Source organism: Clarias gariepinus, chromosome 2 (genome assembly GCF_024256425.1).
Source record: "Clarias gariepinus isolate MV-2021 ecotype Netherlands chromosome 2, CGAR_prim_01v2, whole genome shotgun sequence".
In the NCBI taxonomy this organism is placed as follows: Eukaryota; Metazoa; Chordata; class Actinopteri; order Siluriformes; family Clariidae; genus Clarias; species Clarias gariepinus.
The window spans coordinates 25270055-25295909 of NC_071101.1; the positions used below are offsets into that span (position 1 = coordinate 25270055).

Genomic DNA, 25855 nt, shown 5'->3' on the forward strand with positions numbered 1-25855 from the left:
TGTGTCAGTGCTGGTCAGTAAGGGGTTTTATTATTAAGCGGTACAAAAGCAGGAATTCCAGCTTTCGTGGAATTCCAAGCTGATGTGCTACAGTAACTACAGGCAAGTAGTGCCTGTAGACACCTAATGACAATAACAGTTTGCTACCTTGATACTTTTGTATTTTTTTTTATTGATATTTATTTAATTTTATTTAATTGATGCATAATTAAGACTACTCAATTTTTTATCTTATTAGTTCTTTCATCTTCTCTCCTCCTTATTATATATACTGGTTTAGGGAAACTTGGAGGCTATTCCAGGAAACTTCATGCCCTAGACCGGCTCCCCCCTGGATAGGGTGCCAATCCATTGCAGGGCGCAGATGCATTTTTATAAATTTTTCCCCTGCCATATACATCCCACACATGCACTCAGTTCACACACTAAGGGAAATCTGTGAACTCCAATTAGCCTAATCTTTGTTTTGAAACCCGCCAAGCACGGGGAGAACATGGAAACAGACTTGTGGTGGGAAACGAACCCTCGACCATTGCGGTGCGTTAACAACTAGGCCTAGGTTTTTGTAATTTTACAATATAAGTGTACAATGATTCATTAATCAGCCAAAACAATAAAACCACCTTCCAAATACTGTATTAGTTAGGTTCCCCTTGTGCCAACAAAACAGCTCTGACCTGTTGGTGTAGACTCCACATGACCTCTGAAGCTGTTTTGTGGTATCTGATGTTAGCAGTAGATTAAAGTCCTAAGGTGGTGCCAGCACATCACGCAGATGCTTGTTCAGATTTCAGTCTGTGGAATTTGGAGGCCATGCGAACACCTCAAACTTGTCACGTTCCTTAAACCATTCACGACCACTATTTGCAGTATGTCAGGGCACATTATCCTACCGAAAGAAAGCACTGCAATTGGGGAAGACATGAAGCAAAATATTTAGTCAACAACAATGTTTAGATAGGTGGTAGATATTAAAGTAGAATCCACATGAATGGCAGGACCCAAGGTTTCCCAGAAGAACATTGCCCAAAGCATCTCATAGCCTTCCCCTGCTTGCCTCCTTCCAATTGTACATCCTGGTCCCATCTCATCTTGGTCCCTGGCTCAGTGGTAGGTGTTTCGCCTGCCATGCCAAAGGCCCGGGTTTGATTTCCAGCCCGTGCCCAAACCTCCCAGCCACTGGATGCAGTGCCGTTAAGGGCATCTAAGGAATACATAAGGAATACAGAAAGAGGCCTTGCCCCTGTATTTTTTTATATAATACAGATTAGTTATTATGGACACCTGTAACGTGTCTCAAAAAAAAATTATTTTGCGTTTGGTTCTTTTTTTTTCGCAACATTTTGGTTAAGTTTTAACATTTCAGGTTTTCTAAATATGTAGGCCTATAATTTCTGAATTTAATACTGAGAAAAAATATCGAGATAGTACATCCAGCCAGACTTTAGACTTCTAGGTGCCACTGTAACAAAATAATCCCTATTATTCACTTCACCTGTCTGTGACCATGATGGTATCACTGATCCGTGTACTACTGTATATAATATACATGTTCTATTAATTCCTTATAGAGTTACTGTGTTATTATTGAATCCTGGGACATATCTTACAATTTCACAAAAAAAAAAAAAAATGTTTTCGTCTGTTCTTTTTAATATTGCAATATTTTAATTGAATGCCTCAACATTTCAGGTCCTGGGATTTGTGTATTTTATAAAATATTAAGATACTATATCATCCTATAGCCTGACTTTCTGCAAGTTAGCAGAAAAAGAAACCCGAAGAGATAAAGCAGGTCTTTTAAACTTCATCACGGCACACTGCGGTTTTGACTTCATTCTGATTGTGTAACAAACTTGTGAACTAATTCCTCCTCCGAGTGGATTTGGGTTTGAATCTGGCAACCCCGTGTCGCGCGCCCTCGGGTCGCGCGGTGTTTCCTCCCATCTGTCCTGTCCGCCTGTATCTGCGCGCTCGTGCCGTCACTTTTCTCCTCTTTCACGTGCGCTTCAGCTCTGCTCGCATGGCCTTGTTGTACGCGTGGTGTAGTTTGCTCGTGGCCGGTGTGTGCGCGCTTCCCGCGCTGCTCGCGCTGCTCGGCGCTCTGTGTCCGTACCTGCTGCAGGACTGCGCCTACATGCTGCGGGCTGCGCGCTTCGGGCTGCGTCTGGAGCGCTACAAGAGGAAAGCGCGCTTCTACAGCATTCTCGACTGCTTTGTGGATGCCGTGAGGAAACATCCTCATAAACCCTTCATCCACTTCACGGGAGAGACGCACTCGTACTCGGACGTGGACAGAGAGAGCAATAAAGTGGCCCGTGCTCTGCAGGAAGTGGCCGGACTGAAGCAGGGTGACGTCGTGGCCTTGTTCTTAGGCAATGATCCGCGCTTTATCTGGATCTGGCTCGGGCTCGCTAAACTCGGCTGTGCTAGTGCTTTACTCAACTTCAACATCAGATCCAAATCCCTCCTGCACTGCTTCTCCTGCTGTGGTGCAAACGTGCTCGTAGTAGACGAAGGTAAAAGTTTCATTCATTGAAATAAGTACTGAATGTCGTGCAGAAGTTTTGTTACAGTGCTGCAAATCATAACCAATGAACCATCATCATCACCAATGTGTTTATTATTGGGTTTTTATAGTTACCATTGTGTTTGACTGGTCAGTTGAATGGATTCATAAACTCTTTAATCAACTTGGACCTAATGTTATCTGTAAATGATGATGATAATAATAATAATAATAATAAAAAAGCTCTTTGACTTCATTAAATGACAGAATATTCTTTGTACACATTTGAATCACAATGTTTCAAGTGCTGGAGATAAGATTCAACAGTTAAACTGGCATACACACTTGTCTCACTTGTTCATCAAGTCAGGCACAGCTATTCCCACGACTCCAAAATTAAAATAGGCAAAAATGGTTATGCAAAATACAAATTTGTAACTTGTTTTCCACTGGAACAAGTAAAGAAACTCACCATTTCTTTACTAAAAAGTTTTCTTTAAAATTACTTTCTCTCCTAACGCTATTGATCTTATGGATCTGTACAAATGTACAGTGGTGTTCAAAATAATAGCAGTGTGTTGAAAAAAGTGAGTAAAGCTCCATATCAATATAATAACTTTAAATTTAAATCACACTAATGCATTGGACATCCTGCACATTCTATTCTGAATCGCAACATGAAGAAAAATGTGCTAAATGTATTATTAGTTTAATGTAAGTGAAGAAAAACAAATATTAGTCGGTACAAAAAATAGCAGTGTGGAGTTCAATTAGAGAGGTAAATTATTCTGTGAAAAACGGGTGTCAAACAAGTTCCCCTTATTTAAGGATAAATGTAGAAAAGGTTGTCCTGTGCATTTCTCTCTGAAAATCAGAGTAAATAGGGTTGTCCAGACATCGTTCAGAAGAACAACGTACTTTGATTCAAAAGTTGATTAGAGATGGGAAAACATACAAAGAAGTGCAGAAAAAGATAGGCTGCTCTGCTAAAATGATACCAAATCATTTTTAAGCTTTAAAATGGACACCAAAACCAGAAAGACGTGGAAGAAAACGGAAAACTACCATTTGAATGGATCGAAGAATAACAAAAATTGACTCAAAGAACATCTAAAGTTGCCTGTTAGTACTGTTACTATTATAAGACGGTTATGTGAAGTCAAACTATCAGCAAGAAGCGCGCGCAAGTTGAAAAAAAGACGTGCTGAAGAGGTTACAGTTCGCCAAAGAACACATTGACTGGCCTAAAGAGAAATGGGGCAATATTTTGTGGACTGCTTGTTCTTTTTGGTTTTCGAGAAAATGGTGCAATATTTTGTGGACTGCTTGTTCTTTTTGGTTCTCGAGAAAATGGTGCAATATTTTGTGGACTGCTTGTTCTTTTTGGGTCTAGAGGCCACAGACAGTTTGTCAGGCGACCCCCAAACACTGAATTCAAACCACAGTACACTGTGAAGACAGTGAGGCATGGAGGCACAAGCATCATGATATGGGGATGCTTCTTGTACTATGATGTTGGGCCTATTTATCCCATTTCAGGGATCATGGATCAATTTGAGTCCATCAGAATACTTAAAGAGGTCATGTTGCCTTATGCCAAAGAGGAAGTGCCCATGAAATGTTTCAACAAGACAACAACCCCGGACACACCGGTAAGCAAGCAGCATCTTGGTTCCAGACCAACAAGATTGACGTTATGCAGTGGCCAGCCCAATCCCCAGACTCTAATCCAATAGAAAAGTAGTGGCCTGACAATAGGTTTCTGAGGCAAAACCAAGAAATGCAGAGGAATTGTGGTGTGCAGTACAATTGTCACAGATGAGAAGCAGTTCTTAGAAAGCATGGTTATACAACTAAATATTAGTTCAGAGATGCACAAGAAAGGTTAAACTTTAAGCATTTTTGTTTAAACTGTAAATTCATCACTTTGTAAAGATAAATGATGACGCTGCTATTTTTGAACAGACTAATATTTGTTTTTCTGCACTTACATTAAACTAATAATACATTTAGCACATTTTTCTTCATGTTGTGATTCAGAATAGAATGTGCAGGGTGTCTAATACATTTGTGTGATTTAAATTAAAAGTTATTATATGGATATGGATCTTTACTCACTTTTTTCAACACACTGCTATTATTTTGAACACAACTGTTCATCCAGATCAACACAAAAAATGAACATAAGAACTAAAGCAACCAAAGCTTGAGTGTCGACATGAGAAATAAGGGAATGAGTTGTTCTGTTAAGTCTAGCATCTTTTAAAAGCATTTTCAACAATGTTAGACATTACCGGTGGATACAGTACATTAACATGTTTTTTTTTTTTTTTTAACACAGTGCACTCACAGAATTTTACAGAAAGGTCGAAATAAGTCAGTTAATCGGTTATTTGGATTACATGGTCATTGTTAAGCTTAGAGAATGTTAGACATTCTATGTTTTTTTCAATAAACGTATACAGGGTTTAAGATTGTGCAGTATAGAGTGACATACCATTTTTCTCTTCAATCAAAAAAAGGCAATATGATGAGCTGAATTTTATTTTAAACAACTACCCAAACCTGACTGAGCAAAAATTGAGAATTGCATTTACACATAATATACATCACCTGTTTTTATTATTTTTGGTTGTTTCTATGAAAAATTATATGCTAATTTTGTTCTACCTGACACATCTGTAAACCCAAATACATAGTTTGAAGTCTGAAGTCAGGCAAGACTTCCATATAAGCATTTTTTTTTGTTTAATCATCATCATTGGCCTTTTAAGGGTTTAAATGGTTAATAAAGGGTGCAAATAATTCTAGAGTTGACAGTACAAGCTTTTCTATGACAGCTTTCCTGTAGTTAATCTGGCACTGCTTTAGGTCTAGAGAGTTTGAGAGGTTACGTGTTTGAAGAAGAGATGAACTCATGATTTGTATGTTTTCTTGCAGAGCTCTGCAGCGCCGTTGAAGAAATTTTGCCAGCTTTGAGAGAGAAGGGCATCAGGGTGTATGTCCTGTCTGACGCATGCAGCACAGATGGCATTAAGGGCATCTCTCAGGCCATCGCACAAGCTTCGGATGAAGCGCTGTCCCCATCACTCAGGGCTAATGTTAAATACACCAGCACAGCGCTCTACATCTACACATCTGGAACCACAGGTAAGAGACTTTACACACGTTTGAAGTAACATAAACTTAACTAATATTATATAACATAAACTAATATTTTTAGCTATTGTTTATATACAGACAGGTAAAAAATGCAAAGAAAACCAAGGGCCGTGACAGTTGGACATGGTTTGGTTACACTTGTCCTCTTAGAAGGAAAGCTTGCTGTAAATCAGTAGAAAGTTACATAAGCTGATCTCCTTTAATCTTAGAGTAATCATTTCTTTCATGATATTTGTGCTTACTTAGATGATGTAAGTCGTGTCATGTGTAAGAAAATCACACGCTATGGTGGTCAGTCACCAGATCTCAATCTTAAGCTTAGGGAATGTAGCTCGAATTTTCAATGGCATTTAATCAGTTGTTGAGGCAGCACACTGGGGTAGTGGTCAGCACCGTCACCTCGCACCTCTGGGGTAAAGGGTTCAAGTCCCACCTCGGGGCTGTATTTTCTCCCAAGGCTAACTGGCATTTCCCAATTGCCCATAGAGTGTGTGTGTGTGTGTGTGTGTGTGCTTGTGCTCAGTGATGGATTGGCACCCAGCCCAGGGTGTACAGAGCCTAGTATCCCGTATCCTCTGGGATAGGACCCTGTAACCCTGTACAGAATAAGCAGTGTGATTTATGTAGAATTTGTGATTGAGAGAGAATGAATTATTGAATGTGTCTTGATTTGGGTTTAGGTTTGCCTAAAGCAGCCACAGTGACTCACGAGAAAGTTTGGGCTGCTTCATTCATCCAGGGTGTTTCTGGAGTCACATCCAAAGACGTCTTTTACATCAACCTGCCCCTATACCACAGCGCTGGCTTCCTCATAGGGTTCACCGGCTGTATTGAGAGAGGTAGATTTTTCTACAGCATGCCACTTTGTGTTTAATTTACCTGTTTAATTTATTTACTGTTCATGAGAATATTATGCTGTATATTAGAATATTTTACTACAATAAACCACAATTCTTATACACACATAAGCCATAATATTATGAATACCCACATAATATTTAGTAGGTCCCCTCTTTTGCCAACTGCTATGCACTGTGTGTTCAAATTGGCCAAATTATCATGTATAGATGACTTGGTCAGAGCAAAACCAAAACTGCAGCTCCGGTTGGCTGTTCCCGGTGATCAGGACCTAGCAGAAGTACTCCAAGAAAGGAAAAGCATGTGACAGCGGTGTTGACAGCCAAGACTCACTAAAGCTGTCCTGTGTAGTCTGATCCAGTAAAAGAGCTTAAACTCATTAATCATTAATCATTAATAAATAAAATATTGTAATTGTTGGTGAATCGTTGCACTATAAGAGAAATGCAACATTTCAGAACATGCTGTTATGGGAAATTAATGAAGTCCATCACACCAGCACATGGTTTAGTATTTTCCTGACAATACTGCAAGTTCTATTCATTACTCAATTAAAGTGTGAGACTACAGCTTGTGCATTGTTTGCGTTTCTTGTGCTGGTGTTAGGAAACACTGTAGTTCTACGGAGGAAATTTTCTGCCACTCAGTTCTGGGACGACTGCAAGAAGTATAATGTTACAGTGATGCAGTACATTGGGGAAACAATGCGTTACCTCTGCAATACACCAAAGGTCAGCTCTTTGTGTTTCTCTAATACAGTACTCTGTTTATTTACTGATATATGAGGAGTTTTCCTAATTGACCTGCTGCATGAATTTATGTTGAGATTTCTTGTCGAATGAAGTATTTTGTAATGAATATTATATACACTGCCTGTTTAAAAGAAAGAAAAAAAATCACACATTGTAAGATTTAGCTTTGATCATGGTGTGCAGTGTGGTGGCTGGTGTAAAAATGATTCCTCACGCTTCCAGAACAGCTTTTTAACAATTGAAACATGGAATATGGTCATGCCAAAAGGGAGGGAAAAACAGAGATACTCTGTGAATTCAGTACATTCATTATCAGCTGACTTCATTTTATTGCCTCATAATATTGCAGAGTCTAGACCTGACCAACTGAATCCTAACACTGCCTCCAGAGCTTTGTACAGTAGCCATCACTTCATGCATTTCCCTTCCAACCCTGACGACCACATCGCTCTGGAATAGGGTTGATCTGAACATCAGACCACATGACCTGTTTTAATTTCGACAAAGTCAAATCTTTATGATCCCTAACAAATTGAAGCCTTTTGATTACAAAACAGCTTTCCACTGTTGAAGTTTTTCCAGTGCAACAAGCTTTGGAGAGCACCAAGTGAGCGCCATTCCTGATTTTTTTCCCCCACCACATTTCTTTTATAAAGAACATGACTAAGTAACATCCTTCCAGGTTTTAATTGTGTTAGATATTTGTAACTTTTATTAATTGTTCTCTTTTCTTGATATGCAGGTTGAATCGTTTGACCCTTTTGAAACAGCAACTGTAGTCAGGCAGTGTATATAAGTTATACGTCACAATGTATGATTAAAGTCTGTATATTCACATCACATATGTCTGTTAGCTTTAAATGTCTATTTGCGATATTTCCCACAGAGAGATAATGACCGAGACCACAAAGTGAAGATTGCTATAGGTAACGGCGTCCGATCCGACGTGTGGAATGAATTTTTGGGGCGCTTTGGGAATATTCACGTCAGGGAGCTCTATGCTTCAACTGAGGGAAACATCGGGTTTATTAACTACACCACGAAGGTTGGAGTTGTAGGCCGGGTTAACTACCTCCACAAGGTTAGCCTATTTACCTCACAGACCATTTCAAATGAATCATAATTATTATAAGACTTTGTGAATGATCTTTTTTCCATCTGTGTGCCAGAAATTCTTCCCTTACTCCCTGATCAAGTTTGACATTGAGAAAGAGGAGCCTGTGAGGAACGCAGACGGATTCTGTGTGCCAGTAGCTCCTGGTTAGTCAAGATGCCAAAATTTCCTTTTTCTATAATGCATGCGAATACATTCAATTATCCTTCTACATTCTAGATCTATTAACATAAATGATTTTGCAGGTGAACCTGGACTGCTGGTTGGGAAAATCACCATAAAGTCTCCGTTTGCCGGTTACGCTGGAAACAAGCAGCAGACAGAGAAGAAAAGACTCCGAGACGTGTTCGTTAAAGGTGATCTATATTTCAACAGCGGCGACTTGCTGAAAATCGACCATGAAAACTTTGTCTACTTTCAAGATCGGGTTGGAGACACTTTCAGGTACACAAGCGCTGGTTTGCTTTATAAACAAAAAACTGCACTCGGTGTGAACTCAGCGGGGCACACTGAAACAGATTTGTTTCCTTGCCAAAATGTGTATTAATTAGGGCTGCACGATATATCGAAAGGCTATCGGTATACGCGATATCTGTATCGCAAAGAGTTGCAATAAATGAAATTTAATTTATAAGCATGTGTGTGTCCAAATTTGACCAATCAGATGGGCCCTTACTATCTTTATACCTGCTTATATCTTTATACTTAATAGTATTTTCTTATTTATTTTTTAATAATATTTATTTTTATTTTAAATACAAAAAACAACAACAACAAAAACAGATAGGCCAAAGGAAATATTTTGCTCTTGTTTTAAAGACTCTTGATGAGTGTATGGTTACACGTAAATAAAAAGTAATGTTTGAAAGTAATTCATATTGTGTTGGCAGGTCTATGGTAACAGCAAACTAGAAATTAGGATATCTGCTGAAGGTTTTAAGTCATTCATAGTGTTTTTAAGTCTAAATATTTGCAACTTCCTGACATATAGTTTCTTTTTAGTCTGAATTAGATATAATTACATCAGACTATTACCTCATCTATTACATCTATTATGACATCTATTACCTGTTTATTTTAGGATTATCGTTAAATATATAAATAATTTTTTAAAGAGCCAATAATAATAATAATAATAAATGCATTTCTCTAGGGGAATGTTATATCGCAAGAAATATCATCGCAATATTCAACAATATTGCATATTGCATATTTTCCTAATATCGTGCAGCCCTAGTATTAATTATATTTATGTGAAGTATATTGAGCTGTGCATGTTTGGTGTGGATTACAGATGGAAGGGTGAAAACGTAGCCACTACCGAAGTGTCAGATATTCTGTCTATGGTGGACTGCATCGAGGAAGCGAACGTCTATGGCGTCACAGTCAAAGGTAAACTCTAGAGCAGTGTACAAGTGAATTCCGCAGAAATTTAGTGTAATTTGCATCATTCAAGTTTCTGCAATTGTGAATTGAAGGCTGTGAGCCAGACTGAGGAACTTAAACTGTTGAGCCCTGAACCTTCAGCTGTTCGGTTCTTTGTTATTTCACATTCTTAAAGATTGTATAGATGATTTAAAAAAATAATAATAATTCTGTCTTAAGGGCACGAGGGACGGATTGGAATGGCAGCTATTGTGTTAAAAGAAGGCAAGGAGTTTGATGGCGTCGACACATGTAGAGTCGTAGCAAACTACCTACCCGTCTACGCCCAACCCCGTTTTATTCGCATTCAGGTAAGCCATGTTTATAACCCAGTCCTTTTGACTGTACGGCTTTCAGCCTTGTCTCGTACCAAGCTCAGGTTTTTCATCAAAGAACATTTCTCTTCCAGAGTTCTTTGGAACTCACAGGAACCTTCAAGATGAAAAAGGTGAAGCTGGTGGAGGAGGGCTTTGATCCAGCGCTCATCCGCGACCCGCTCTACTTCCTTGATGTAGTTGAAAAGAAATACACTACCCTCACTCAGGAGATGTATAATTCAGTGATCGCAGGAGACATTAAACTATAAGTCTGAAAAGGTAAAAATCTGAGTGAGCTTTAAAAACAAAAACTTGTTTTGTGTGTCCTTGTGGAAAAACAGCCAACCTGTTACAGGCTAATCTCAGGGACGATCCTGGTTTTATCCTCATCAGTTAGTTAAGTCAGTTAGTTAAGTTAATACATTAAACTAAAGAAACTTATACTGTGACAATGATTAATAAAGCTTGTTTAATATATTTGAATGTATAATGTACATTCTGTTTTATACAGTAATAAATGAACTTGCATATACAGTATCATTCTAAAATGTGAATACGTCTTCATGAGAAAAATCCACACCCTTAACATTTCCCCCCACTCACAGCTGTAATAACGCCTGATCCCGTGTAAGTAAGGCAGAGGTCGACTCGGGGAATGTGGCTCATTTCTGTCTGTAAGAACTCATCAGGTTCACTGGAGCTTGTGCGCTTTTTTTTATCCACTTTTGTGGGTCATCAACCCATGAGATAGCGTCAAGACAACCTTTGTACTTTTTCTCACTGGATACACACTTATTGTTCTGCAGTTACTCAGTGCTGAGACTAGAAGCATGTGGCATTACTTTAAAAATGAATTTATTATTTAATACAGTGGTATACTTAGAAATGTGCAGCAAAAAAAAAAAAAACAAGAAAGAAAGAAAGAAAAATGTCAGCCTCATAAAGAAAAGAAACTCAGATTGGGTAGAAGCTGGTTTATATCAAAAGAAAAAGAGTACTGATGTGCCTTATTAAATTGTTTACTAGTACAAAAATACATTTCAGGGCACACAATACAGCATCCAGTATCACAAAGTACAGGACCACTCACCACAGCGGCCTCTGCTTAAGTACAGAGTCATTAAATTATTGAAACCGAGCACTTTCCTATTCTGTAAATAAGAATAAAAATGTTGTGTTCTTATTGTTAAAAATGCCATAGAGTAGAGATTTGTGTATATGATGGTAGAAAAGTTTTTTTGTTTGTTTGTTTATTTACTTTTTATTTATTTTTTTTCTTACTGCTAAGTTTAGTTCCAAGGCTCAGGGGTATAAGTGTAATACAAACATAACCAATGTAGTGTTTTTTTTTTTCTTGTTTTTTTTTTCTTTTCACTTTTTTAAAATACTTGCCCCCCATTTTAAGTATTTTTTAATACAAAATAACAAAAATGTACAAAAAGTTCCATTTACAGCGAACCAAGGCCATGTGCTAGCAGTATATACAGCTATAATTTAAACATATCCTAGTGTTTTGTACGCTTTTGACTTCATATGCATAGCAGTAAAATAAAGCATACCTGTTCATTAGCCTCGAATAATGGTGTGCTAAATCCAATCGACTAACATAATGAGCTTCAAACGGTGATATAATTTAAATATCCTTCATAATTACACTCATCGTCCTAAACGTAACATTTGCATGTGGTTTTGTTAAAATAATGTTAATATGCAGGTAAGGCATCACTGCTCGCAGTGTAAAGATGGGAAAAGTTGGTGTTCTGAACGTAGTAGCAGGCGTCTGGACCTGAGTCGTAGCACATGCATAGATCTCTAGACAGCAGGAGTTTTGCCAGTGTGTTCATCTATGGTAAAACATCACTAGAAAAGGTCTGTTCAAAATGTAGAGCCCATTATAATCCGGTGAAGGAAGTTCATCAATAATGAGCAGAAAAAGTTAGGATCCTTCAGAAACACATCTTCGTAACATTTTTAGTGTCCTTCATTCAAGTCGCCAGAAAATAGGCTCAGAATTATGCAGATCCACAGCAGTTCTGACATACACCCACAAAAGCATGACCACAGACTTCACAAACAAAAAAAAAAAAAAATTTTTTTTTGTTTGTGAGCATAAATGGAGATTTTTAATATATAAACAATTTTTCCCTTCATTTAAACATGTCTCTTCTAATTTTTTATTTAAACACTTTTGACAAATGGGGTTCTTTCAGTCTGTCTGTGGTACTGGTCATGCATTCTATTTCATTTAAATAAGCTCTTATTCCATCCATTTCATATTTGGCAAGCCTTCAAGCACCAAAGCAAAAAACAATAAGTAGGAGTTTTGTGGGGATTCAGCACCAGTAGGCGGTGCTCTCCTTGTCTTCCAAGCACATTAAGTCTTGTCTTGCAACTTTCCACAAAACAGGAGAAAAGAATGACCTCATTGTAGAGGGGAAGCAGAGAAGGGGAGATAAGGAAAAGGGGTGGGGGTGGGGGGAAAGGGCTTCATAATGTTCTCCACTGACACTTCGCCTTTCAGTAACAGACCAGCTGTCGCCCTCTTCAGAAGTGGTCGATGAGTACAGACACACAGTTGGCGCCCACCAGGTAATTGGGGTCCCCTGGGAGAGATTTATTCTGCCAGCATTTGGGGTCACCTGCAGACAAATCAGACAGTAAACAAGGAGAATACAAATCTGTAGGCTGAGACCATCAATGCCACTTTGTTCCATCTTTAAATAGGTGCTTCACAAAGTCTGGTCGAACCAGAATCCATGAAGCACAACCAGTAAAGCAAAAGAAATTTCCGGATTATAGTTTCCAACAATAGAACCTATTAAAAATAAAAAAATTAATTTAACAGTCAGATAATGTACATAAAATACAGTCTATCTGTACAGAAGGAGTCTGTGAAATTCATGCTGCAGAATATGTGAGAACCCATGGATTACATAGGAAAAACGCACCAATGTTATAAATGTTTTTAAAGTCCCCACAGTGTAAATCCATTTGCAAAAAAGGTGATTACACAGCTGAAACCTCTTTTTAGCTTTGCAAGAATTTTATGGAAGCGCAAAAGAGATAAACTGGAATGGAAACAGAAACTAAGTGATAGACAACCGGACACCCAAGCTGAATCAGTACCACAACCACCAGAGATGTATCAACCCTATTAAAAAAGGTTTTTATACTGTACACAGTCAAATAAATGCTCTGTGAACTGAATGATATTCAAAACCAAGTCTGTTATCTTTAAGTTTCTAAGCAATGCAGAACATTACAGACATTATGGTGGTGTACTTCACTGTGCACAAGCATTCAGCATCACATGATTCACAACATTAGACAGGTGTGGTGACTGTAGTGGTCTTCCGAGCGAGTACACTATACTTAGGTTTTCATTCAATAATGTGCTGCTTAAAAAAAAAAACTTACATGTAATCATACATTTATCTTATACATGCCTGGCCAGAAAAGATCACTAAATACATTCAAACTCCTCAGCTGACTTCACTTTATTGCCACATAACGTTGCAGAGTCTCAACGTGACCCAGTGAAGCAACCTCTGATCACAACACTGTCTCCAGAGGATTGTGCAATGGCCACTATGCGTGATGAACCCATCATTCTGGTCTGTTGGTACAAAGTTCAGTCCTTATGCTCCCTAAAAAAATTTTTTTTTACTACCAAGTGCTTTTCTCATGGCCCGTTATCTGTTTAATCCCAATCCTGTGAGTTCTCATCAAATTGTACATTTGGAAATGCTCTTACTATTAAACAAGGTTGTGATTTTCACTTTCGATTTGTTTTACAATGCAACCTCAAGTGTTCTTCCAACACTTGACATACAATGTCTTTGATTAGAGTACACAAGTCAAGGATAAATAAATATTAGGGAAAAGATGAGCTTCTTGACCATGCACGGTCATATTTAGAATAGAACATATGATTGCATACTGGTAAATGTCCCCAAAACAACTTATTAAATTCTTAATTTATAATTCAACATAAAAATATTTAAAATTTAATAATTTTAATTCAACATCCAAAAGTTTCCAAATTTTTATTCACTCACTATCTAGTCTAATGTCTGTTTTTCATATTGTTTTTTTGCTCACTTATTTGCAACATGTTTGGGAGCTAAAAACAAAAAACAAAAAAAAAACTTTAGAAGCACTGCACTGTTTACGGCATTTGTACTTTTCAGCTTTAGAGCTATTTTGCCATTTCTGTAGCTGTTGTCACATCATCAGGCTCTCGTGACTAGAGTTAAACATTAGCTACATAACCCAGTTCAATAGCGCAAATTGAAGTCCAGCCATCAACACACCAGGATTTGTGTCTAACTGAATACAGATCCAGCACTTTACGTCACCATCAGCCTGGTAGAGATATGATATTAGATTGATACATCCTCAATAATCACCAATCATGAGACCCAAAGAAACCCAGAAGACCAGAGAAAGGACAGCGTACCCGACGAGGAGTCGGATGATTTTAGAGCAAAAGACCAACCATCAGGGGTCATAGACGCACAGTGTGGCAGGCGCAGCTCCACCGGTTTCAGAAACTTCAGACCATGAGGCCCACACATGACCAGGGGGCTGAGCAGAGTTTCACCTGCATGAACAAACACAGTTGAGTAAGGCTTGAAAAATCACTGGTGTTTCCCAGGAGCACTTTTCTGTTATAAATCGATTTTGTTATTCTATTTTAAACACATGAGCATTAATTTTTTAACAGGATCTCAAGAATGGAATAAAATAGTTTGTCATGTCTTGATTATACAAGGATACAAACCTTTCTCCTTGTCCAGTGGAGGCAGGATGCTGTTGTCTCTGCACACTTTAAAGTAGATCTCCTGCTCCACGCTTTCAGGGATGGCTCCCTGGGGAATGATAATACTCACGCCAGTCTCAATTGAACTCAATACTCCGCCATTACAGTTAAAGATGCCCCGTGCTGTGGCAACCACCGTGTGTCCTTCATCGTCATCATCATCATCCAGTGCATTAGGGCTGAAACAGAACGGGATCATTAACTCGATGCTGAAGGTGATAAAGACTCAGATAAAGGTGCAGTGAGAGACATATGATGAGGGCATTTTACCTGACGGGGATTGCTTTGGGGACAGCATTGACATTGTTGTGCTGATATTTGGGCCTGTTGTCCATAGTGCGGGTGAACGTATCCACACCACTATCTGCGTCCAGAGGTTGCGGTGAGAGATGAGGTTTGGGGTTGTTGTTCACCACAACTGACTTGGACTGGGTGTCATTGGGCAAAAGGTTGTGGTTGAATTTAGGGCTCTCAAACTTGCGCTCAAACGGCCGTGCAGTACTTGTGTAAGGTTTTGGAACAAAGCGATTGTAACTGGTAGGAGCAGGGACACTCAGAGTCTTGGGCGGGACGTCAGTGCCATTAACTGGAGACTTCTGTGGAAGATAATTGCCTTGGACTGGTTCATCACGTGTAGGAGGACGTAGAGTAGACAAATCAGGTTTGCCCTTGGGTGAACTGTGGGGATCTGGGAGAGAGTTCACTGTGAATTATGAAAGAGGAACAAATGTCAGGTTTTAAAGTGTCACTGGAAACATCATGATCATGATCATGGGATCTGGGCTAAACAGAAGATTTTGCAATATTACTCTGGATTTGTATGAACTGGGGAAATAACTCAATACACAACAGTCATTCAAACTGAACAAATACAGACACCAAAAAAAGGTACACTTTTTTAAGGGTTTCTTTCTTCTTTTTTTTGGAAGCTTGCAAAAAGTTCAAAGGGCAACTGACTGTTACCAGGATTGTGATTTTAGATTGAGATTTACGAGAATATGTTACTCTCACTCACTCACTGTCTATACCGCTTTATCCTGTATTCAGGGTTGCGGGGGACCTGGAGCCTAGCCCAGGAGACTTAGGGCACGAGGCGGGGTATACGATACACCCTGGACAGGGTGTCACTTCATCGCAAGGCAAACACGCACACAACCAGCAATTTGTGAACGCCAATTAACCTAACCTGCATGTCTTTGGACTGTGGGAGGAAACCGGAGTACCCGGAGGGAATGCACCAAACACTGCAAGAACATGCAAACTACATGCACACAGAGACAGGAGTCGAACCCTGACCCTTGAGGTTTAAGGCGACAGTGCTAACCACTACACCACTGTCCCGCCGAGATTATGTTACTGGTTAGTTTATATTTTAGAAACTAAAAGCGACTAATTTAGTCATTTAATATACAGATACAGTTTTAAATATTTGTTGCACCAGCCAGATAAACATACAAATAGTAGCACTTCATTACACGCCTTGAAAAAACACTGCAATAATTAAAAATTAAGGTTGTGAATTTAAGCTCTTACCCTCTGCATTGGTGAGTTTGGGCAGAGACGTAGGTGGGACAGCAGGGCCTGTCTGACCATAGGGAGTTGGTGTAGAGTTAACTTGGGGGACCGGCTCATATCTCTTATCCACAGGGCTCACTTTCTCCCCTGTCTCAGTCCTGAGTAAAACAGTTGTTCAAACATGTATTTAAGATGCACATCTAAGAACAAAGCAGACTATACTAAAAAAAAATCCAATTTCCTAGCACAAATTTAGTACACCTTTATTATGCTCTATACCTGTTATAAGGGTATCCTAGTTGAGGCTGTGCAGGTTTAGCCAAATCATGGAAGCGATTAACTGTAGGCTGGGGGGGAGCCTTGTTGTCAAAGCTACGGCGATCAAAGTAGGACAGCTGTTTCCTGTAGTAATCCTCATCTTCATCAGGTTCATAGTGGTTGGCACGAACTACTTCATCTCCTAACCGGGACTGGGGTTTCTGTGGCTCAGGAGCCCTATGTGGAGAGGCAAGATAAGGGGAAAATATCACAAAATTAATAGATTAAATGCACAAAATTTCTGGTGTCCTTCATCTTACGCGTTATCATTAGAACACATAAGCATCAAGTCACACAAGCATCAAGTTCATTGTGTAAACCTGTTAACATAATTATATGAAAACTCTCTTTCTGAGAGAGGGAACAACTATAAAAATACTGTATTTGTTTCATACAAGGTAGCATGTTACAGTTACCTATACCCAGGTTTCTCCTGTTCTAGGTTGTTGAGGGAATTTGCCTTAGACACCGGGCCAGGGGCGATCACAGGTTTGGGGAAATCTGTGGGCTACATCAAACAAATGAAACTCATTAACAAACACCTCAAGAATAATTCATTAGTATACCAGAATTGTGAGCTTTTCTATTTTAAGAATACACCAATTAGTCACAACATAAATGCTACCACAAGATGAACTAAAGAACATTGATTAACAATTATATGCCAGAAAACAAGTAAAAGGATCATGGGTAACCAAACCTATCTGGTCTGCTGAAAAGGTATCAAAACACTCAATGCATCACAGACTGCAGTGTATAAGGCTTAAAATGCAAATAGTTCTGGACAAACAAGTCTGATCCATAGAGGACCCCATTCCACAACACATAGCACGCAAAAAAAATTAAAATCTGCCGCCTATGTCCTGGTGCCAGTCACCACAGCACACCTCTAGAAGTCTTGTGGAGTCATGCCCCAAGGGGCCAGAGCTGCTCCAACGGTACAAGGGGAACCTATACAATATTGGGCTTAATGTTTTGTGTTTTAATGTTATGACTGATGCTTTTCTGCACCCCAAAATCTATTTATTTAAATCAAATGTTTAATTTATGCATTTTGCATTTATTTAATGTTTGCATTTGATGTGTTAAAATGGTGCGCTTCCTTTATACTGTAATATTCAGCAAATTAAACCCTAATTTGTATTATAATCCATGAAAGAGACGTACCCTGACACCTGGCACATCCCCAACTTCCTTGGCTCTGTCTACACTCACAGAGCGCTTGTTCTCAAACATCTTGACCCTGTTAAGAACAGACTGGGGTTTCATGGCAGGATCCTCCTCGTCTGGATCTTCTCTGGGTGGAGGAGGCAACGGTTTAGCAGCTGCAGTGTGTAGTGGCTCCACTGGGGACAGCACAACTTCAGGTTTAGGAGGAGGAACTGGGGGGTCAGAATTCAGAGGTTCATGTTGCCCTGGTTTGTAGCCGCGGTTTGGTAGCCCTGGATTATATGATGCGGGTCTCAGAGAGGTATCTCCATAATACTGCTTGGGAGGGTCAGGAGACCGGGGGTTATTAATGGGAAAGCCATGTGGCTCAGGTTCATAAGGAGAGCGGGCATCATACACGACAGGAGGAGGTGGAGGCGGAGGTTCCTCATAACGAACAGGACCTGGTTTTCCGTGTCGTACTGGTCGGTTATCATAAGCCATAGGCGGCTCATCGTAGCGAGGCTGAGGAGGGCTATAGTCCCGCGTGGGGCCATCCTCGTAGGGGGAGCAGGGCTCATAGCTCAGAGTGGGAGGCTGGTGGCCCTGAGGGTAGCCTGACCCAGCTGGAGGAGGAGGAGGAGGAGGAGCAGGCTGGGCCGAGGACTGCTGGTCATACTGGGGCCATTGTTCATCATAATGAGGCACGCGGTTGTCATAGTGCAGGTGCGCATTGTAGTTGTGAGGCTTTGGTTGTGCGTAGCCGCCACCGTCGTAGCCGTAAGGCGGGTGGTCGTACTCGCGGTATGGCTGTTTGTCCTGATACACAGGCTGGTGGCTATACGACAGAGAGGATGGGGGAGCTAAAGACTGTGGCTGCTGGGGCTTCATCATGTGATTTACTCGCACCGGCTCATCCACACTGTACAGGTCCTTCTTATACATCTGCTGGGAACACAACAGCAAAGCAAGACAAAGTAAGTACCCAAGAGATCAAACCCTTTTAAACTGATCTGGAACTAGACCCAATATACAAAAAGAGAAATAAATCTGTTTAAAAAAAAAAAAAAAATATATATATATATATATATATATATATATATACACACACACACACACACATATATATACACACACTTACACATTTGTAAAACAAAACAGCATAAGCTGTTCAAATTCAGCAAAATGCTCTTTGAAAACAGATCAACCATTAAACTCGTACATATCCTTTCGCCAAAAAAAAAAAAAAAGTTACACAGCTTATACAGATTGTGGTTATTATGCAATTAACAGGCAAATTATCTCAATTTAACATATCCAGATCTAAATGTCTATATAATTTGATAAGAAGCCTTTCAGTAATGAGAGCCAAAAGAATATTTCATATTCAACTGGAAGACTTCATCAGCTTAAAATTTAGGGGAACATTAAATGCTTATTCATGCCTGAAAAGCTACTTTCAAAATTTCTGTAGCCTGAAGACAGTAAAATTGTAAGTGATGCTTTAAATTATAAATGTATATTAAAATAGTATACGCATTTGTTTCTTAATCTCTTTTTTTCTATACATTTAAAACATTCAAGTTGATATCATCAGTAATGGATAGCATTAATTTCTTGTACGTGTTTAAGAATACTGTCTGCAGGTTAGACTGACATGCAGCTACAGACAAAACCATTCTTGCAAATCAGACAAAGTTTCATTTGCAATTCCTTATTCATCTACAACATCTACAATATTTGGCAGTGCAGCTTCTACCTCTATGACAGAATGTGTGCTACTTTCTCTGAGACACTAATTCTACAGACAAAACAAGCTAAAAGAAATCTTAACAGGAGCCATGCAAGAGGTAGGAGAGGTGAGAGTAAAGGGACTAATAGTGAGAAACCTCTTTTCCTGGATCACACAGAGGTGACAGGCCCTCTTCCTACTTCCCCTCACACATCAGGTGCATGTGTACCAGTCACCCATACTCTTGAGGCGGCAGAGGCACACACAGCACAGACATGGGTGGGCACAGTACACATGCAGAGAGAAGAGTGGAAGGAACTAGCATTGTGCAAGAAACAGGCAGCTTGAAAAGAGTGAGCGGGGCTGAACCGGGCTGCAGCGAGCCGGGCCCGGGTCCAGCTCATGGTGATGCTACTGGTGGTACCTTTGGATGTGGGCTGGGCACGAGCGACTGGTGGGGGTCGTGTGTTGGGGCCTGAGCGAGCTCAGGATCGGGCTGGGACTCGGGTTCTGGGGTGGGAAGGTTAACAGAGTCGGCCTGAGCGGTGCCAGTTGGCTCCTTGGATTTCGTACCCGCTATTGGCGTGGCAGGCTCAACAGCAGGGGGCACTGATGCCACTGCAGGGGGGAAAGAAGGCAGGGCCACAGCAGCCTCAGCCTGCTGTGGAGTACGGGGCACATAGGTTATAGATACATGCCACCAAAAGCACATTCCTATAAAGCACATAAACTGATCTAGGTGGGTTTTTTTTGTTTTTTTTTTACACTTCAAGTCTTTAAATAATGCGTAAAACCTTTAGGCTGCTGAATCAACTACACTCAGTACTCAAGAATCAATATGAGGGTTAGTGTTATTGCACACAAGATGGTCATCACTCTACAAGAAACATTAATGGTTAATACAACAAATACAATAAAAAAGAAAAAACAGTAAACAGACTGTCTCTATTCAGATGGTATTTGTTTATAAAAAAATTAAATCTGTAACAATCAAAATTGTAACACTCAGATGGACATTTCAATGGATTTAGAGACCCATAGAAGACACAAACATCAAAGTATCAACCACTTGGTGATTGTTGCAAGTGTTTGATAAACCTGTAAATACAATCTTTGTTTACAAAGTGGTGACTAAAGATACTGAAAAGTTAAATGACCCCATTCTATCTCTTTACAAAAGAAAATAAACAAACAAAACAATCATTTAAATAGCTAAAATATGCCTTAAAAAGAGTGGATTTACCCAAGTATGCCATGTAACAGTAATACCTTCTGAATAGGGAATTTAATATACTGCACAAAAAATACAATTGTAATTGCACAACATGACCTGCTGATGACATTTCAAATTCAAAGTGCATGTATTAGTTCAGAACTGAACTGAATGTCTACCTCTAAGCTGGAAAACCATCGCAGACAACAAAATGACGTTGTTGTTGTTGTTATTATTATTATTATTATTAAACCTTGATAAACTGAAGAATCACCACAGACACACTGGCATGACTTGTGCACTCTACCTGTTGAGGAGCAGGAACCTTAAATCCAGCAGACTCGATACGGTTCATGGGCTCAGGTTGGGGGGTAGCATGCTGGTAATTGGGGTACGCTGGAACATCTTGGATAACGGGTGGATCCTCTCGCACAGGCTCTGAGGAGCGGGTAATTGCAGGCTCACTGGGTAAGCCCACCTCATCGTTCAGGGTCTCATCCAGCTCCTGGTCTGTATAAGCACCTCCCTCAGTGTCCGTGTCCTCATAGTCAGATGTGTGGCGGCTGTCGGTGCTGTACATGCTGTACTCGCTGCCCGGCGCCGAGAGGTAGGACAAGCGGTCATCATGGATGTCCAAGTCATCCTCTGGAGCTCCATCGGCCTGGAAAACCATATTGTGGAGCAGACCACATAGGTATAACACAGTTTCAAAATTAACCTAAAAATGTTTTGAAAATCCACAAAACTTACACAAAATTTTAGATGAAGGTAAATGAAACTGGCAATTCAATTTCGATGTCTTTAAGTGATTATATTTCTACTAAAGCACTGGATCAGGGTGTCTATACAATTGATCAGCCTGACTTATGTGCACTCATTTCTGCTCCCATTTAACAGTGTGTTTTTAAACAGCACATTAAACATTTTTTGTAAGTGCACCATTTTTAATCAAGCCATTTAAAACTATGCTTCTTCTTATTTCATTTATTCCCTCCAGACATTTTGAATTATAAATATAAAAAAACATAATATCTAAATTATAGGGCTAAATAAAATATCTCCTGGTGATTGGCATACCTTGCCCTCAGAAACCCAGACAAGCTGGTTCTGCTGTTGCTGGATGGTCTCCTTCAGAGCTCCATACCACCCATCATTCATGTTGTTCAAATTAATGGTGGCTAATTAGAGAAGGAGTGAGATGGAGTGAGATACAGTGAGAAATCATTGTCTTAATTGTATCATTGCTAAAATGAACATTTCTGCAGTAAATCCAGTATCTGACAGTTGCTAGAATCTTGTTTTAGAGCTTAATGGGAAATGAAGCGGTTATATAAATTTCTATATTTTGTAGTCTCGGCACATACTGGTGAAGAGATGGTGGTTGTTCTTCCTCAGTTTGAGGGCACGCTCATACAGTTTCCTTGCACTTTTTCTAGATTCAGGACACAGCCTGGTTCTCATGTTCTTCACTCCCTGTTTGCTGTCTGGGTTCAGAAATACCACAATGGGATACCACTGGGCATAGTTCAGACGGTCCACAGCATTAGGGGTGATGTCCAACACCGCATGCTTATCCTACAACAAAAGGATACACAGCGCAAGTTTAGTAAAGGATCAGTATAGGACAACTCTGTATAGGATCAGCAAAGGACCAGACTGCAGAGCTAATCTGCAGCTGAATGTTATATGCTGCGGTAAGCACTCTGATACTCACTCTATCAATAATCTGTTTAATGGTATGGAGACGGATGATTCCAGAACTGCGCTGGTCTGTGCCTGCATCTCTGGGCTCACTCTCTGCATACAAGAGAAAGTGTTAGGCCATGAAAGGTATGATAATGAGATACTGAAATAAACTCTTCTTACACACACACACATATATATATACACATATATATACATATGCATACATACACACATATGTATACATATATATATATACATACATACATACATACATACATATATATACACACATACATACATACATATATATACACACATACATACATACATATATATACACACATACATACATACATACATACATACATATATATATATATATATATATATATATATATATATATATATATATATATAAACACACATACATACACACATACATACATACACACACACATCACTGAATGTTCCAAGGATATTATAAGAACACATTACAAAATGTAAACCATGCTCACTGGCAAGCTCAAAGATGTCTGGTTCTTCCCTTGAAAGTTTCTCTCTGGCAACATCAGCAATGGGACCAAACACTACTACAGGTCTCAGGAAACCAGCTAATCATCCAGGAATAAGAACAAAGCAGGTTAGTGCAAAATACATCAATATACAGAAACAAACAAGAAAAATCAATATTCTGTAAAAAAAAAAAAAAAGACTATGAGTAATAGAGAGGTCACTCACAGCTGTTAGAACAAATGCGTACCTTCTCTAAGTACTACTCTCTCATAAGCAGGGAATTTTGTCTGGACGGGCTGCGCGGAGAGATCCTCTCTGCTTTTCCTTAGGTTCCTCTTAGAGCTCCTCAGGCCACGGAACCTCCAGAAATCTGCTCTGTCCCCTCCCGCTGTCTTAGGAAGTGTGTACTGCACACTGGAGAGCTGCTCCGCTCTGGAAAAGAGAACACAATAGAATATTAAATTTGGTGTCAACCCTACTGTCTCGCCATCAGTAAAATACAGCATCTCTGGATTGGTCTGGTACGCTACCTCTAGAACCTTAAAATATCATGTCGGAATTTATTATGGCACCATTCAGTAAAAATAAATAAATAAAACTATAAAACAAAACTATGTACTTTCATTTTGGATTACTCTTTACCTGTTCTTGTTGGGGATGATGCCTCTCTCCACTTCTTGGTGGTTTTTGCCAATTCGAATGGCAAGCCAGGAACCCAATTTGCCGTTGTAAAGGGTATCTACTACTCGGAACACCTCACCCTTATTAAAGCTCAGTCCATATGGAGACTCTTTTTCGTACTCAAAATGAGTCCGGATATAAAACGAGTCACCCACATCTGACTCCACAATTCGTCGGTACACTAGAGAGCAAAGAGAAATGTAGTCAGTGCATGAAAAATATATACTTTTTTTTAAATATAAAGATTAAAAGATTAATAAGTATGTGATTTCTCATTTGATCACAGGAAAGCTAGTAAAGTGATATCTCTGCGTCCTTACCATCTTTCTTTTTCTGTGCCAGAATGGTGACATCATCCCCTTTAGGAAGATCCAGAAGAAATAGCACAGCCTCCTCACGAATGATGTTTGCAAAGTCTACATTATTGACCTAAAGGGAGGAACGTTAAAAGATCTGATCATTGAACCAGCAAAAACAAACAAACAAAAAAAACATACAACTCTCAAAAACTTGTGAAATATCCAAAAAGTGAGTGAGACAAAGTCACTGTTCATTGTTGTCTAAAAATATTCTGAGTGTTGGAGACACACAGACAGGCACTTTTGGCAGCAGGACAAGAAAACAGCACAGATCACTATGGAAACCACCAAGAAAGTAGAAGCACTTTGGTTCAGGGGAAGGTTTAAGAACATTTATGTAAGCAAGGTAGAGCCATAAAACTATGGCTGCCAACACAGCCCACTATAATAGGCATACAACTTAAATATTAAAAAGATCAACTTATCACACGACAGTGCTAAATTATCATTAGGATGTATTATGATACAGAATACTGCTCTACTTCTAGTCTACCAAAAAATTAACTGTATAATGTCTCTACAATGCGGAACCATTATTTTGTATTACCGCAAATACCCGTCATCGACAGGAAAAGAGTTTGTAGTAATAGGTAAAAGGTTAAAGCTGAACATAAGCTGCTCAGCTTTAACGTTATCAGTGATTATATTATTTCAGGTTTAAGCCCACACACATCACTCCAGAGCATTAAAATTCACTTACACCACTTCAGTGCAGTTTTATTCTGCAGTGAAATATTACCTAATCTCTAAAAATATATACAGTTTACATTTCCTAATTAATATCTCTTGGTGCAGGTGTTTGTTTACATTGAGCAAGTAGCTTATTATAAGTTTTTTTTAAGCAGATAAATCTGGCACAGCATCAAAGTTTACAGCATCACTTTTATTAAACATTTTGATTTCACTTATGGTGCAGGTAAGACTTCATACAGATATCCAAATACTGCAAAAGTATCAATAAACTCTGTCCGGCAGCCGATTTAAGACGCAATTTTTTCTTTTTTTCTTTTTGATGGTGCAGTGGTTAACAGGCACCAAATACTCAAGTACAGTCAAAGTAAAAAAATCCATTAAATCCTTTCCAGCCAGTTTTGCATGATGCTATGACAAAAAATTGCCTGTAGACATACAAACCAATAGATATACAGACAATTTTCTGCAACTGGTTTTAGGTCCTCCTTCAAATACATAATTGAAAGAGAGAGTTCTGACCACTGTACTGTACAGAGTAAGGCCTTGCTTTTATTTATACAGATTTGGCATAAGCCAGTCAGGAGACCTTACCCTGAGTATCTGGTCTCCCTCCTCTAGACCTTCTTTAGCAGCAGGACTGTCCTCCAGCACACCAGCCACAAAAATGCCCACATCATTGCCTCCAGCCAACCGCAGACCCACGCTCTCACCCTTCTTAAACTTTACCAGCTTCATACTAGGCCTGGAGAAAAAAAGGCCAATGTGAAATTATCCCTTTAAGCCTCTTTGGCATGATTATGAAAAGTAAAAAGGGCTTTGTGTGTCTCCTCCTACCGTAGAATGCTGTCATCATGGGTAACACTGGGCAAAGGGGCATCTGCTGGACTGACAGGCAAATCCACGTCAGGCTGGCCAGGCTGAGCATACACAGGCTTTGGCTCTAAAAATATGAGTACACATGTTAACACACACACAGACAAACCCATGCATAGTGGTTTCCCTGCCAAGAGGTCAAACTACCTCCTGGTAGGATGCTA

The 25855-nt window shown here is 39.5% G+C and overlaps 2 protein-coding genes across 11 annotated transcripts in view; one reads left to right on the forward strand and one right to left on the reverse strand.

The window, feature by feature from the left end:
• Positions 1-1917: 1917 nt before the first annotated feature.
• zgc:101540 (hsFATP2a_ACSVL_like domain-containing protein) lies at positions 1918-10674 on the forward strand. The gene is made up of 10 exons (XM_053489571.1): positions 1918-2519; positions 5450-5659; positions 6352-6510; positions 7136-7260; positions 8168-8362; positions 8451-8541; positions 8641-8839; positions 9690-9787; positions 10001-10131; positions 10230-10674. Exons 1-10 carry the CDS (start codon positions 2024-2026, stop codon positions 10404-10406), a joined length of 1881 nt encoding a protein of 626 aa, XP_053345546.1. The 5' UTR covers positions 1918-2023; the 3' UTR covers positions 10407-10674.
• Positions 10675-10975: 301 nt separating this feature from the next.
• tjp1b (tight junction protein 1b) overlaps positions 10976-25855 on the reverse strand; it is an 82486-nt gene continuing 67606 nt past the window's right edge. For 5 of the 10 annotated variants that reach the window (XM_053489502.1, XM_053489526.1, XM_053489570.1 and 2 more), the window contains 19 exons: positions 25653-25758; positions 25410-25560; positions 24087-24195; positions 23728-23947; positions 23333-23517; positions 23088-23183; positions 22601-22683; positions 22251-22461; positions 21964-22064; positions 21194-21547; positions 20098-20334; positions 17960-18889; positions 17209-17300; positions 16754-16969; positions 16493-16632; positions 15230-15662; positions 14921-15138; positions 14597-14740; positions 10976-12776 (listed from right to left, as the gene is read on the reverse strand). In XM_053489502.1, coding sequence (XP_053345477.1) covers positions 12682-12776; positions 14597-14740; positions 14921-15138; positions 15230-15662; positions 16493-16632; positions 16754-16969; positions 17209-17300; positions 17960-18889; positions 20098-20334; positions 21194-21547; positions 21964-22064; positions 22251-22461; positions 22601-22683; positions 23088-23183; positions 23333-23517; positions 23728-23947; positions 24087-24195; positions 25410-25560; positions 25653-25758 — 4121 coding nt within the window. In that variant the 3' untranslated portion in view covers positions 10976-12681. The remainder of the gene's footprint in view (positions 12777-14596; positions 14741-14920; positions 15139-15229; positions 15663-16492; positions 16633-16753; positions 16970-17208; positions 17301-17959; positions 18890-20097; positions 20335-21193; positions 21548-21963; positions 22065-22250; positions 22462-22600; positions 22684-23087; positions 23184-23332; positions 23518-23727; positions 23948-24086; positions 24196-25409; positions 25561-25652; positions 25759-25855) is intronic. The other 5 variants (XM_053489518.1, XM_053489510.1, XM_053489553.1 and 2 more) reach the window with 5 other exon arrangements.